Source organism: Sugiyamaella lignohabitans, chromosome A (genome assembly GCF_001640025.1).
Source record: "Sugiyamaella lignohabitans strain CBS 10342 chromosome A, complete sequence".
NCBI classification, from domain to species: domain Eukaryota; kingdom Fungi; phylum Ascomycota; class Dipodascomycetes; order Dipodascales; family Trichomonascaceae; genus Sugiyamaella; species Sugiyamaella lignohabitans.
Genome location: NC_031672.1, coordinates 3,447,990 through 3,462,974, shown reverse-complemented (window position 1 = coordinate 3,462,974; position 14,985 = coordinate 3,447,990). Strand labels below are relative to the sequence as shown.

General features: G+C 49.0%; 5 protein-coding genes across 5 annotated transcripts; 3 read left to right on the top strand and 2 right to left on the bottom strand.

Moving 5' to 3' along the window:
• Nucleotides 1-919: 919 nt before the first annotated feature.
• On the top strand, nucleotides 920-2,224 carry CDH1 (Cdh1p; the record flags this gene model as incomplete). The annotated part of the gene is made up of 1 exon (XM_018877941.1): nucleotides 920-2,224. The coding sequence occupies one exon, from the start codon at nucleotides 920-922 to the stop codon at nucleotides 2,222-2,224; it is 1,305 nt and encodes a 434-aa protein (XP_018735294.1).
• Nucleotides 2,225-4,506: 2,282 nt separating this feature from the next.
• On the top strand, nucleotides 4,507-6,000 carry ARO8 (bifunctional 2-aminoadipate transaminase/aromatic-amino-acid:2-oxoglutarate transaminase; the record flags this gene model as incomplete). The annotated part of the gene is made up of 1 exon (XM_018877940.1): nucleotides 4,507-6,000. One exon carries the CDS (start codon nucleotides 4,507-4,509, stop codon nucleotides 5,998-6,000), a length of 1,494 nt encoding a protein of 497 aa, XP_018735293.1.
• Nucleotides 6,001-6,386: 386 nt separating this feature from the next.
• AWJ20_1087 (uncharacterized protein) lies at nucleotides 6,387-8,117 on the bottom strand (the record flags this gene model as incomplete). The annotated part of the gene is made up of 1 exon (XM_018877939.1): nucleotides 6,387-8,117. One exon carries the CDS (start codon nucleotides 8,115-8,117, stop codon nucleotides 6,387-6,389), a length of 1,731 nt encoding a protein of 576 aa, XP_018735292.1.
• Nucleotides 8,118-9,109: 992 nt separating this feature from the next.
• CKB2 (casein kinase 2 regulatory subunit CKB2) lies at nucleotides 9,110-9,532 on the bottom strand (the record flags this gene model as incomplete). Its single annotated transcript, XM_018877938.1, has 1 exon — nucleotides 9,110-9,532. One exon carries the CDS (start codon nucleotides 9,530-9,532, stop codon nucleotides 9,110-9,112), a length of 423 nt encoding a protein of 140 aa, XP_018735291.1.
• A 3,939-nt stretch (nucleotides 9,533-13,471) lies between these two features.
• Nucleotides 13,472-13,759, top strand: TMA10 (Tma10p; the record flags this gene model as incomplete). The annotated part of the gene is made up of 1 exon (XM_018877937.1): nucleotides 13,472-13,759. The coding sequence occupies one exon, from the start codon at nucleotides 13,472-13,474 to the stop codon at nucleotides 13,757-13,759; it is 288 nt and encodes a 95-aa protein (XP_018735290.1).
• Between the last annotated feature and the right edge of the window lie 1,226 nt (nucleotides 13,760-14,985).

The following is a 14,985-nucleotide window of genomic DNA, read 5'->3' as shown; positions in this document are numbered from 1 at the left end:
TAACTACCAGGAATCGACAATCTCAACAACCACAAAGTACTCGATTCAGAACTGCAGATGCCCTAGAATTTGATTGATTTGATTCGTAGACCATTGAACCGCTGGCCATTGAAAGCTATACAAATCATAACAATCATCGAGGTATTGTAACGTTGTAAGAACAAGAAATATCGTATTTCGACGAATTAGAGAGTACATATCAAGAGTCACGAGAACAAGATCGACAGAGAGACATACAGGAACAGATCAGGACCCAAATCACCAAGAGCCAGAAGGCCAGACTAGTTCACAATGAGCAATGACGAAGACACGGATCTGTCGAGCTCGAACATTCCGCCAACACCGGGGTCACCAACCCCGGTGCGAATCAACGGTCGCAAAGTACACCTCGACAGCGACGGAATCAACCTCCCTCGACGACCAATCACCACAACATCGTCGTCACCAACAGGCTCACCACAAAAACGACGAATAATCTACGGAGACCGGTACATCCCGAACCGTAGCGGGATCAATCTCCAAGCAGCGTTCAGCCTGGCAGGCGAAGACGAATCGGAAAAAAAGACGCGACGCCCGGCCACCAGCGAGCTCGACTACCAGCGAGGTAAGCAGATACTGGGGGTGACCGTGTGCCTCCGGCGGCTGGGGCTGCGCCCCAGACCCCGTGGCTCCTGCTTCGCAGGAGTTTGCTGGGACCGTCAACGGAACGACTCGAGCGGAGCGAGAGGAGCAGCGGGGTCTGGGGCGCAGCCCCAGCCGCCGGAGGGATGTCCTCACCACCGAGATTCAACTGGACTAACAGAAATGTGTAGTGGAAGAGGCCAATCGCACATTTTCGACGTTGCTCAAAGCGGAGCTGTTTGGTAATGATGTGCCGTCGGCGGTGCCGTCGACGGTGGGTTCTGGAAGCGCGTCGGGGATGGGTGGTGGAGATGAGTCGATGTTAGGAGGTGGTAAGACGACGTCGCCGCCACAAGCATCGTCCAGATCCGAACCAGCGACTCCAAATAAGAATATGTTTCACTATAAATCGCCGTCTAGGGGCAGTCGGGCAGGTGGAGGGGTTCAGACCACAGGAGGGGTTCATAGACCCGTGGATAGACTGTTTGGTGGTCTGGCATCAGATCATACTTCGCCATCGTCATCTCCTTCTCGAAGAAACCTTACAGCCAATAGCTCGCATGAGATCTATTCGGTTTCGCCAGTGCGAATGGATTCGCAGAGACTGCTGTTATCGCCGAGAAAACAACCTCGTCCAGTGTCCAAAGTGCCGTATAAAGTACTGGATGCGCCGGATTTGGCAGACGATTTCTACCTGAATTTGGTCGACTGGGGGTCTACAAATGTGCTTGGAGTCGGTCTAGGAAGCTCTGTTTATCTGTGGAATGCACAAAGTGGACAGGTCGATAGTCTGTGTACACTGAACGACGAGCGAATCACCTCGTTATCATGGATAACCCATGGACCGCACCTGGCAGTGGGCACGAGTTCGGGCGCAGTACAGATCTGGGATACTCAGAATTGTAAACGGATTCGTAAAATGACGGGCCATCTAGCGAGAGCTAGTGCATTGTCGTGGAATGAACATATTCTGACATCAGGAAGCCAAGATAGAACGATTCTGCACCGCGATGTGAGGGTAGCAGACCATTATGTGACAAGACTCAGTGGACATCGACAAGAAGTGTGTGGATTAAGGTGGAATGTCGAGGAAAACCTACTTGCTAGTGGAGGAAACGATAATAAGCTGATGGTATGGGACGGATTGAACACTGAACCACTACATAAATTCCAAGCACATGAAGCAGCAATTAAAGCGATTTCCTGGAGTCCGCACCAACGAGGATTACTAGCCAGTGGAGGAGGTACTGCCGATAGAAAAATCCGGTTCTGGAATACCCAGACTGGATCATTACTGAACGAGATAGATACAGGCAGTCAAGTGTGTAACCTGGCATGGAGTAAGAACTCGAACGAGATTGTGTCAACACACGGATTCTCGCAAAACCAAATCATGATCTGGAAATACCCGTCGATGCAACAGGTCGCTGCACTGACGGGCCATACCTACCGAGTTCTGTACCTGGCACTGAGTCCCGACGGCAAAACTATCGTGACCGGTGCTGGCGACGAGACACTGCGGTTCTGGAACATCTTCGACGACAACAGGGCCAACACACGCCTGAACTCGTCGCTGCTAGATGTGTTCCAGCAACTGCGATAATTTATTACGATTTCTAACGAAGATAACGAACAACCGACCCTCTTATTTATTACTATTTAAACACTGACATGCTCTTCTTTCGGGTCCTGCCTCCGGCGGCTGGGGCTCCGCCCCAGACCCTGGTTGTGCTCGCTTCGCGAGCGGCGATGGGGTCCCTACAGACTGTTCTCCACGGAATGCTCGCGAAGCGAGCACAACCAAGGTCTGGGGCGGAGCCCCAGCCGCCGGAGGCAGGTTGGCGGAATCGTGTTAGACCCTGACAAGCGCGTTTGACGGCGATCGAGCTGCTGAAATTACGCGTCGGACCGCCCGACAGTGATCGGATGAGTCGTGCTTGGGGTAGAGGAGGGTTGTCGCGAATGGCACAAGCTGGGGTTTTGGAGGAGAGAGTACGGTTAGGATGTTGGGCCGGCACGGGTCCAGGATGGACCGGGTTGGACAGAGAAGGATTTAGACTGGCTGGAACTGGGTCAGTTGGATTTGGATTCTGAGAAGGATATGGGACCGGGGGAGATTAGGGGTGTCAGAGCTGAAACGGAGTTGCAGCCGGAGGTGTATTCGCGTGGAGCTCCGCTGGATGAAGGCGGCGCTGTGGGTTACCTTTAGCTGACAGGCAGGGGAAGGTGGTTTTGTCGTGCCAAGTCACCTAACCCGGGCCAGTTTTTGTGTGATACGGCCGCTGATAACCGAACAAATACGCTGAGATGTCTGACTCAGGGCATATTTTTCTAGCGGGAGAAAGCAGATTGCGAGTCTCTTATCTATCGATAGGTACTCAGGGGGAGAGGGGTAGTATGTGAGGGCTGATAACTGATAAGAGCTGAACGAGAACTGAGTCACTGCTGAGCAGCTGGGGGTTGACTGGACTACCGAGTTTGCCAATATTACAGGGTTATCGTTAAAAGATACCAACCACCAGTGAGTTGTTACTTTGGCCAGTTTAGTTCTTCAGTGTATTTGCTTCTCAGGTTATATTGAGATCTGCTTTGAGAGACGAGAAGTCAGCTGGCTCAGGTATTCATTGCTCAGTTGGTTGTTAGTAGGATGAAGTAGGATAACTGCAGGTACAAGGGAGTATGTTCGGAGAGCACGAAAGTCTAATTTGGTGGGCTCGTGGCTCGACCCTCGTCGTTTTGCTGACCCCGCACGGAATTTCCATCAGTGTAGAGATACTGAGAGCGAACGATGCTACGAGATACAGTTACTGATGTTGTCTGGATCGACTGTATTACTGTTGTCGGGGTTGGGAGTTCATCAATGCATTGCATCCTATCAACTATAAAGTGCCGTCAATTTCCGCCTTGACCTGATAATATCTCTACTGTAGATACTACTACTATTACTACTACAAATAGTGACTAGTGATAAGTGACTTTAGTGTTGATATTGTTTAATATACAGTAAGTACCGGGTGATTTGTGTGATTCGTGCTATCCATGCTGTTGATAGTATTCATGTGATGTGTGATATTTATTCCTGTAGAATATTCATGTTCCTATGTCACTGAATATCGGCTTGGCAAAAGACGGGGTCGTTTTGTCGGTTCTGGCAATTACAGTTCGAAATGGGGATGGTAGTGTTGGGCATTAGCGGATTGGATCGGGCATTCCGCATCTTTGATTCAGACGACCGACGACCAGAAAAGATCAAATCTCTCTATCAAATCACTCTCAAGAAATCTCGGTTTCTACTGTGATGATCTGCTACTGTAATTATTGACTTCCTTTTCAAACCAGTGAAGTATCCAGCAAACTAGCCAGTCAATTATCAGCCAACTATCAGACCAACAATCAGACCAAATATCGACCCAGCTACCCAGCCAACCCCAAACGCTATCGGACGCGGTGATTGATGTGGTGATAAGCCGTAAGACCGTTTTCCAGGGCTAGGGCCCGGATAAAGTCATAAAACATTACTCATTCACTTTCGGGTGCCGATGTCGGAATATGGCGCTATCTTAGCCATCGGAAGCACCATCTCGACGGCAGATGTAGCCGTTCTATGCACGATTAATATTTCTGACTAACAACCTTTAGATAAATAAATCTGGTATAGGCCATAAGCTATATAACAGTGGTGAAGAGAGTCTAAGTCGGATTGTTTTCTTTTTTGGATCAGATTAAAACTGTTGGCATCAGAAACAACGACACCTTATTGGATCTAATAAATATAATCCAAATTAGTCGAATCAACTGAAAAAAAAAACCGAAAACCTCGTCTTGTACAAGAACTAAATCCAAAAGTACTGAAAAATTCTGAAAATTTTTTGAAGTTTTTAAAAAATGACTGCTACAGACGCTTCTTCCAAGCCTTTGGCTCAAGATCTTAGACACCACTTTTCTGAGGAGGCCAAGGGCAGAAACCCTTCGGCTTTGAAGGAGGCATTCAAGCATTTCCATGATCCCAAGATTATTTCTCTCGGTGGTGGTTTGCCAGTGCCAACCATGTTCCCATTTGACAACCTTTCTATCGAATCACCTGCTCCTCCTTTTGCTAAAGGAAATGATGCTGCTCCTACCAGCGCCGAGGAGACTACTAATGTCCATGTCACCAAGGCTGTTACTGGAAAGTACGATGACATCTTCTTGAATACTGCTTTGCAATATGGACACTCCAACGGAGCACCTCAGTTGTTGGATTTCATCACCAAGCACACTGAGATTGTTCATGACGTTGCCTACAAGAACTGGCAGGTCATTCTGACTGTTGGTAATACCCAAGGTTGGGACTCTACTTTACGTACTTTCACCAACCGTGGTGATACTATTCTCGCTGAACAGTTCACTTTCTCGTCTGCTGCCGAGTGTGTTCACGGTTTGGGTGTTAATATTGTCCCTGTCAAGATGGATCTCAATGGTATTGACCCCGTTCAATTAGACAAGCAATTGGACGAGTGGGTTGGCCCTAAGCCCAAGCTTCTTTACACGATCCCTACTGGTCAAAACCCCACTGGTAGCACTCTTTCTCGTGAACGTCGTGAGGCTATTTACAAGATTGCTCAAAAGCACGATTTCCTTATTGTTGAGGATGAACCTTACTACTTTTTGCAAATGCCCGAATACACCAAGGATCCCGAGCAACGTAAGAAGGATTATGAACACATTTCGCATGAAGACTTCCTGAAGACCCTGGTGTCTTCTTACCTTGAAGTCGATACTGACGGAAGAGTTATCCGTCTTGACTCGTTTTCCAAGGTCATTGCCCCTGGTACCCGTATTGGATGGATTGTCGCTCAAGAGGCATTTGTCGAGAGATACCTGCGTTTGCACGAGGTGTCGATTCAAGTTGCCAGTGGTTTCTCACAAGCCATTGTCAATGGTCTCTTGCAAAGATGGGGCCAAGAGGGATACCTTGACTGGCTCATTGGTCTTCGTAAGGCCTACTCGCACAAGCGTGATGTGGCTGTAGATGCCATTGAGAAGTATGTTCCCAAGGAGGTGATTGATTTCATTGCCCCCGATGCCGGTATGTTCTTCTGGATCAAGCTCGATGCCCGCAAGCACCCTAAGTATGCCGAGTTCAACAACGATGCCGTTGCTATCGAGAACTACCTCTACGAAGAGGGATTGAAATTCGGCGTCCAGCTGGTCCCCGGCCACTGGTTCCTCGTCAACGACAAGACCAACCCCCCTCAAAAAGAACTCGCCGAAACCGTCGACGAAAAGAACGCTATTTATTTCAGAGGCACATTCGCATCGGTCCCTGCTGATAAACTAGAAAAGGCCCTCGAGCTCTTCGGTGCCCATATCGCCCAACAGTTCGGTGTTGCCAAGTAAATAGTCATCTATATTGTAATGTACACTCTGGAAACGACCTGTGTCTGGCCCGTGCTGCCTCCGGCGGCTGGGGCGCTGCCCCAGACCCCGTGGCTCCTGCTTCGCAGAAGAGTGCTGGGATCCTTCGATGAAACGACTCGAGCGAAGCGAGAGGAACAGTGGGGTCTGGGGCAGGGCCCAGCAGCCGGAGACATGGGAGTGGTCTGTGTGCCTCCGGCGGCTGGGGCTCTGCCCCAGACCCCCGTGGCTCCTGCTTCGCAGGAGATTGCTGGGACCGTCGACGGAACGACTCGAGCGTAGCGAGACGTGCAGCGGGATCTGGGATGCAGCTGGTCATAGACAGGAGATGCGTTTCGTTAAATAAATAGCATATGCGATAGTTAGGGCTAGACCCACCGGGAGTTGATGTCGGCGAAGTCGTTCACATCGAGGTCGAATTCGGGACCAAATCCCACTGTGAAGTTGGCGTGTAGTCTGTTGGTGGTGATTACGGCGTTGGATGCGTCCGCGTGTAGTTTTATCAGTTGCGGGATGGTGACTTTGGTTTTATACATCTCAAGACACGACTGGACGACTTTAGAAACCGCTTGAACGTTGTGGCTAACAGAGTTGCCATGATCAGATACATGGAGTGTGGTCACATCCATCCATACAACTTCTTTGGTCTCCATATCGAAAAGGCATGGATTTACGGCTCTTGTGTCGGAGGTCAGGTCGAATTTGGCTCGCACCGTGGTTGGCTCGAAAATTTCGCCGGCCTCTAAAGATTCTCTTAGCATGAATCCCGCAAAGCACTGCTCAAGACTTGAGAAAACCAGGCCTCCCAGACTTGTATACACTCGGACATCGAGCACAACATACCTGAATCCTGCGTTCATGGCTTTTTCCATGTCGATGTCGATGAACTCACTGGCGCCTTCAGGACCCGGGGCTCTCGTAATATCACCAGAATGTACTGCAAAATCGCCGGCCCTAAGATTGCTGAAATTGATAACTTTCTCTCTTTTCAAGTCGCCTGACAGGAGTACAGCACTCAAATCGATATCGTACCCAATCCAGTGTATGAAAAGTCGTAGAATTGGCTTGTCATCATCCTCCAGAGTGATACGAGATCCCCGTGCAACTGTTCGCTTGTTGTTATTCGCTGATGCTAACTGTAACGGTACTACCACATTGTGAACATCACGCGAGATATATACCTCGTAACAAGCTAGAAGTGCTCTCTCCTTGAATGAAGATTCCAATGCTGATGTAATTAATTGGAGCAATTTGGTGGCATAAATATGGTTTATGGCCGGTAACTTAGGGGCCTCGAGAATTTTTGGTTTGCTTCCCTTTGTAAATACAAGTCTGGTGGTGACACTGTCATCCAGGCGACCTTGGAAATGACCTAACAATTGAATCAACACTTTTGTCTCGACTGACGAAACCACTCTGGAAAATGCACCTAGAACGTAATCAAAATCAGATTCATTTTGGCAGTCTCGAAGCAGTTTGTCGAGTGTACGACCGAACACTGACGGCTGGCGAACCAGTCCCTCAACTGCGGTATGAATGACACCTCCCTTCAAAGCTTCGGCTATTGCTGTCTCTGGAGTATGGACGTTGTTTGTATTACGAAATTTGGATGCAATTGACGCGGCTCGGCCTCCATATTCGCCGATATGAAGACTATGAAATGCCCTCTTCCACAGATCGGGGTACCTTTTGATATCTGAAGTCGATATAACCTTTTCAAGAGCACTCACAAGAATACGGCGTGTCTTCCTTGGAAATGATTTGAACTTTATCTTCTTTATTAGTTCAATGTCGCCATCAGATAAACTAGCCATGATTCGTAATACATCAGTACTCGTCGTCACCAGATGATTAATAGGCATATTCTGCTTTCTTACCACGGCGACAGCGACTCGACAAAGGGTGAGCTTGAAAGGGATGACCCCCTCGTACTCGTTTGCCCAGCCTAGAGCGATACCCTCATCAACAAATGCCAGTAAAGAATCAGGGATACTGGATTTCGACGCCAATATCGAGAAGAATCGGTCTTTGATCTTCTCAATCGGTATTAACGCGATAGTCGTCACTGGATAGGCCTTCCGTAATTTGATTCTAGGCATCTTCCGATAGAAGGGAAGTAGTTGCCCGTTAGACCAATAGTGTAAAAAGCTATTCAGGCACAGCTCTGCCTCAGAAGCATTCATCACCTGGAGAGGGAAGTTTGGATAAAAGGGCTCGTGCCTTACATTTGCCCCTACCGAAGCGGCAGCTATCTCCAACACCTCGGTGAACAGCGAAGACGACTGGTCTATTCTAGACAGTGTATCATAAAGTTCATTAGTAACGACATAACCATAGTTCAATAGTTCATGACAGAACGACAGGACCATCACATTGATGGTATCCTGCTCCAAACGTTTAGCATTAGTTTCATTCTCTTTGTTTATGACAATGCCATTGAGCTTCAAGAAAGCAAATTTATTTATTTCAGAAGTCATTGCTGCCTTTCTGAATACGTAAACTCTATTGTCCTCTCACAAGTACAGAACAGTCAATTTCAGGGGTATTTATATTTATCATGCTGCAGAAAAGAAGATCCTGCTGAGATCTCAGATCTCAGATCTGACTGTTTGAATGTGTCATTACTCCGCATCATGCAGCAGTGATTCAGAATTGCACAGATCCAGTCAACGCCAGAGACTAACTCTCACTGTCTAATATCAGCACAGGCCAAACTCCCAACACCCGACCGAATCGAACCAATTCACAGTTGGCTCACTTCCATAGGTGACATTTCCAAACCGAGCTGATAACCCTGATTATGCATGATAAGCCATCGACCGTGGTGCTGCCTCCGGCGGCTGGGCTCTGCCCCAACTCGGCTACGCTCAGTCGTTTCGTCGGGGTCCCCACGAGACTCCTGCGAAGCAGGAGCAACCAGGGTCTGGGGCGGAGCCCCAGCCGCCGGAGGCAGACCCCTCCAGAAATACACAAGAATGCATATATAAATATTAGCTTAAAAGGTTCGTTAGCAGACGTGGAGCATGAGTCTATGGGACGTGAGTGAGTGGGTGGCGAGGATAATATTACAGTGACAGTGTAAGAGGAGAATCTAGGTCGTTTTGGTGACACTCCCGTTATTGTTAGTAGTGTTTGTGGGGTTGTGGGTGGAACTGTCGTCCTTGAGACGTTCCTCCATGAGCATTCGCTGCTTGTCCTGCCATCGAGCAAGTTTGGCGCTTTCGTGGATTTTAAACCCGAAGATCTTGGGCACGTATCTCTCCGACGACTTGCTAGGAGCCAGTTGTGGGTAGACTTGGAAAAGCATGCCGGGGAAGCTGGAACCGAAATAGGCACCGTCAATCGACGAGTGGCGCGACGATTTTGGGTTATATATATCTTCACACTTGGGACAGTACAGTTTGACTGTGGACTGACGGGGCATGTCGTGCAAACCAATAGGAAGCAAAGCATGTAAATGACAGTGCACACGAGGACAGCGGCCAAAATCACAATTCTTGTACTTCTCCAACATCTTTTGTAGTCCTCGCGTAGTTAGGATATATCTAGCATGCACCAGTCCATACAAATGCTCGGCCACCTTTTCTATTCTATCGCGCTCGTCATCGTCCACCGATCGCGAAAAGTTGTCGGTGATAATGTCAATCGACTCCTGTAACCGGTCAACCTCTGTATTCAGGCCCGTTAAATTAAACCTGTCTGTGATGAAATCATTATCAATATCGCAGAAATACTCGTTTCCTTTCGATCCTAGAAACCAGTCGATCCACAAATCTTCTGTTCAGTGTTAGTTCTTGTTCTATGGATAGACAGATGTGCCTCCGGCGGCTGGGGCTCCGCCCCAGACCCCGTGGCTCCTCTCGCTTCGCTCGAGTCGGGGCTTGGGGGAGTATGGCTCCGCGGGATCTCTGTGTGGGGTTCGTGATCTGAGACGGAACGACCTCGACTGTTATTGGGAAACGACGAGACGAGACAAGTATCCGAGATCTGACAGACGGTGTGGGTTTGATCTTGCTTACCTGAATATTCGGAGTACTCCGATGTCGTCATGTTGTCGTCCATTTTGGCGCGCTGATGTTGATATTGGATCTAGTCTGTTCGCTGCAGTATAGTGGTAGTTTTTTTGGTGCGAATTATTCTTATTGGTACGTGGCCAACAATGTTATGGGGTTTACAAATCCCAGTAGTGCTTTTTGTTGAAATTCGCGTCAAGTGAGTAGATTAATAGTTTACTCTCGCTCAGTACCTCGCAGTTGACTGGTGCGTCTGTGTATTTGATGCTAGAACAGCCACAGGGCTATCGTTTTCAATGAATTTGTATGTAAATCTGGTTTTGACGAAATGAATTCGATATCCTTCTGGTTTGTAATCTCCTTTTCAGAAGCACCGCCCAGAATATACGAAATGAGATATATCTCTATAGATGACTGTTTAGGAAACGGTGCAGCATGGCCATGATATTTTTCTGCCAGCCGGTCCTGCTTCACTGCACGGCTGGTAATATCATATCGCTGCTTAGCAATGTTCTCGGCTTGAGATATCAATAAATATTCGGCTGGATAATGAATATATGAAATGAAAAATAAAATGATTTTATAATTTTTCTATCTCTCAAATATCCTCTTCGTGAATATTGATATTTTGGTCATAATCTCATAAAAAGGCCACCAAGCCAATATTGTCGGTTTTTGTCGTTACAAGCCACCTCATGGTACTGCGGCATGAAGTGCGAGAAGAACTTCAAGTCTGCAGCATCAAGTCCGCGATAACTCGGTAACAGACTACGGAGCTGAGTAAATGAGTTTTTGCGAAAATAAAAAATTAAACCTTTTGACAGTTATAATTTCAATAGCCCGAACTAGCTATTCAGCGTAGCAAATAATAATAATAATAATTTAAAAACCGAGATATTATTTTTCATATGTAGATAGTGGGGCAAATGGAAGTAAGATGCTTTATGTACCATGTACCAAACTACTATATAAGAAGCACACTATAAAAATTGCAGTGAATTGGTCTGAAACAAAACAAGTTTGCTTTTCAACTCTAATAAGCACACTCACAATTCATTTATGACCATGAACTAGAAATGAAAAAGAAGATTATTGACTCTTCTTCATACACTGAGTTATTTTTTGTGCAGTAGGATGGTAACAGCTGCGAGTGAAAGTGGTCGGAAATATAAGTCAATTCAAATATACATATTGTTCAATAATGTAAGTTAATTAATAAATAGCTTCCATACCTTGGGTCAAATCCAAAAAGAAAGCTGGACACCAATCAATAGCCCAGCTCACACTTATTGGCGACAAAGTGCTGCATCGGCCCTAACTGACCGTCACGAGTCTTCAAGCACAGTACGAAATCCCTTAAATAACGGTGTTATGAGAGCACTTCGTGCCAGGATCATCAGTCCAAAACAAGCTCAATCTCATCACGGAACCTACGTCCAATAAACCCCTGTGGAAACATGAAACCAGTCACATGAATCACGGCCAGCTCGCAACACCCGCAGTAAAAACGATTGACGCCATTCGCCATGCTGCATACCCCTGAGTTTGCTGTTTACAGCCTTAGCGCGATACCATCAGTCACCACCACCCGACCCAATCTAAAAACACACCAGCCACCCCGAAAAGACCAGTCACCCCTCACTCGACACTCGACCAATTTCTCCGGAACCCAACTCGAGCGGAGCGAGAGGAGCCACGGGGTCTGGGGCAGAGCCCCAGCCGCCGGAGGCACGGCCACCACCTCCCGTGCAGCCGCTGAAACACGAGATTACACGGGCATCAGACCCAACTGTGGAGTAAGTTAGGGGTGCTAATGAGTCACTGGCGTTGCTGGGGTGCAGGGGGAGGGGGGCCGTGCCTCCGGCGGCTGGGGCTCCGCCCCAGACCCTGGTTGCTCCTGCTTCGCAGGAGTTTCACGGGGGTTCGTGACGTAACGACTCGAGCGGAGCGAGAGGAGCAGTGGGGTCTGGGGCGGAGCCCCAGCCGCCGGAGGCAGACTCCCCGACAGCAGAGTTGCACCGGGCCGCAGCATCGCATGACGATGATGTAAGTGTCTCGCAGCATGCCGGGTTCCGTGTTATCTGCTCATTCCAGCAGTGTGTCCGGCCGGTATGGGCAGTTGTTCCAGTTCTGGGTTTGGAGGAGGTCGGGTTATGAGGCAATTGGTGGTGAGAGGGTGTGAGCTGTTTGGAGAGTATGTGATGATACTGATGATATGGTGGGGGTAGTGGTGGGGGTCGTTTGCTGGCAGTGGAAGTTGAGGGAAAAGCGCTGATTGTACGGATCGGCCCGATTGGCCAGCAAACAGGCACATCGCTCCGAAGTTACACATATACTCACTTGTCGACTCGAGTCGACCGGACCCCTGGGAGAGCACCGTAGAAGGGCCTCGAATCCGAGAGTGGTGCCGGAGTCGGCAGATCATAACATGTTTGTTTATTGCGTTACCTCGAGTGACTCTTGCCGATCGCGGCGATCGGCCCTCGCCTGATCCCCTGACCATTATCCGGGTCCTAACCCACAGCATGAATGCATCATCGGTGCCCCAACCCGTCTCATTGTGTGTTCTGTTCTGTTGGGATGTGGGTCCGGATTTGACCAGGGCAGTCGCCCTCGTCAAATGGACTGTTTTTCTTTTTTCGTTTCGTTGTTGTTGTGCTACTGGCTACTGTTATCTTTAGGATTTTTGAGCAAGGAGTGATAAAAAAAGGAAATGAATCCAATGAGACCGTGGGGTTAAGAACTGATGGAATCCGGTGGAGAGCGCTTAGCTGGCCTGATGCTAGAGGCCTACTGGGGCTATAGAAATGCCCCCTCCCCCGCATTCTGGCATGCATCGGCGCAGTGTTAACATGCATAATCTAGCCTAGATTAGGAAGGCGGGCACACTGCTGGCTGGAGGGTGAGCGTGACTTATCTACAGGGGGTAATTTACCCATATTGTGTGCGTGGAAAGTGGGAGATTGCGAGGGTGGGTCAAATTGGTGTAGCCAGCAGGCTTATAGAGAGAGGGACAGACTCAATACGTCATGCCTGTAGTGCGATATACAGGTTTCCCCCCCCCACTCCCCCTCGTCCCAACGCAGATAAACTTAGTTCAAACGAGACATTGAACCGGGAATGAGGAAAGGGTAGCAGGAAAAAGCAATCAGACAAGAGAGCATGGAACATGGCATTATTACCAGGTGGAAAAAGTATAAATAAAGACGATATCGGTCGACAATTTCGAATTTCTTTCTCTCTTTTTTTCTTCTTCTTTATTCATATTATTATTGAAGTATTGATTCTATTTATTTAGAACAGCACAACAATAGTAGAATACACCCCGAAACCAACTATTATTAACCAACTATCGTAACAACCACGACCGACTTAAGTCATTAGCTTTACAAGCACCCATTTCTCTCTCACAAGTCACACAATACAAACACAGTATCAAGATGGCTCGTACTACCAGATCTACCAGTGGTTCTTCTGAAGAACAACTTCCCCGTTTCTTTGCCAAGAATGGCCATTACAACCAAGACCCCAACAAGGTCAAGAAAGACGGTCACGGCAGAGGCAATTGGGGTAAAGAGGGCGACGAGATCGAGGACCTCGAGCAAACTGGCGAGTTCAATTTCAACCACACCCGTCGTCGATCTAACTCGACCACTGGTAACCACCCCGACATGAACTCTCAAACCAAGTTTGATAGAAACGACGAGGTCTTTGAAGAAGACTTTTAATGACGCTGATGACTGATGATCCCAATAACGACCGTTCACCCGCTAGCACTCTGCTAGCGCTATACTATCCGATGTAAATAAATGCTACCGCTGTACTACTTCTGCTACGGGAGGCCATGCCTCCGGCGGCTGGGGCTCCGCCCCAGACCCTGGTTGCTCCTCTCGCTTCGCTCGAGTCGTTACTAGGGGTGCCCTCTTGACCCGGAAAACTTCTGCGAACCAGGGGCAATCAGGGTTTGAAGTGGAGCCCCAGCTGCCGGAGGCAGCACCACCGGGACAAGGGACCGGCTCCGCTCTTATCAGGACAGTAATGGCGTCAGATACGGTGCCGATTAGGACCACTCCGTCGTCGAATCGAGGCGCCTGGCCGATCGGGTTATCTCTGCCGTGCCTTGCGTTATCAGCTATCGTGCTTCTGGTCATGCAACTGGGCCGGTGGTGCTGCCTCCGGCGGCTGGGGCGCTGCCCCAGACCCTGTTGTGCTCGCTCCGCGAGCAGGCGGGACCGTTCGCCCGTGGCATTCGATTTGTTTGGGGCGGTAGAAGCAGCCAATCAGGCTTCGAGCCGGGGTTTGGTGTCGGGTGCTCTTATCTCCTCGGCCCTGAGATTATCAACCCATAACCTAGCGGAAGAAAAAAATGTGCCCTTTCGCGAACGCAACGACTCGAGCGCAGCGAGAGGAGCAACCAGGGTCTGGGGCGGAGCCCCAGCCGCCGGAGGCAGTCCCCAGTCCCTTCATATTCGGGGGATCATCCCAGCGACCGCCGGTGGATATCGACAGTTTTCAATGGCAAGAGAGGTCCCCTTTTGTATCCTTTTCGGTTTGGGGGGACTGCCTCCGGCGGCTGGGGCTCCGCCCCAGACCCTGGTAGCTCCTCTCGCTGCGCTCGAGTCGTTTAATCACCGGTGGCGGCAATCTCCTGCGAAGCAGGAGCAACCAGGGTCTGGGGCGGAGCCCCAGCCGCCGGAGGCGCAACCACCTCAGCTGGAGCACCCGTTGTAGCACAATTGGGTTCCAGTGGTAGGAGAATTGGAGACGGTCTCGAGGCGCGTTGTTCGCGTCGGTGTTATTACCCGATTGGGAAGCGTAATGGGTTTTGCCGTGCAAAACGCGTGGCTTGACGCGAGATGTAATTAAATGTTACATGACATGGATGCTGCTTCTTGTTTTTTTTTTTATTTGTTTTCTAGATACACCAAAAGGTATTTTTTTTTGAAAGTCTGTC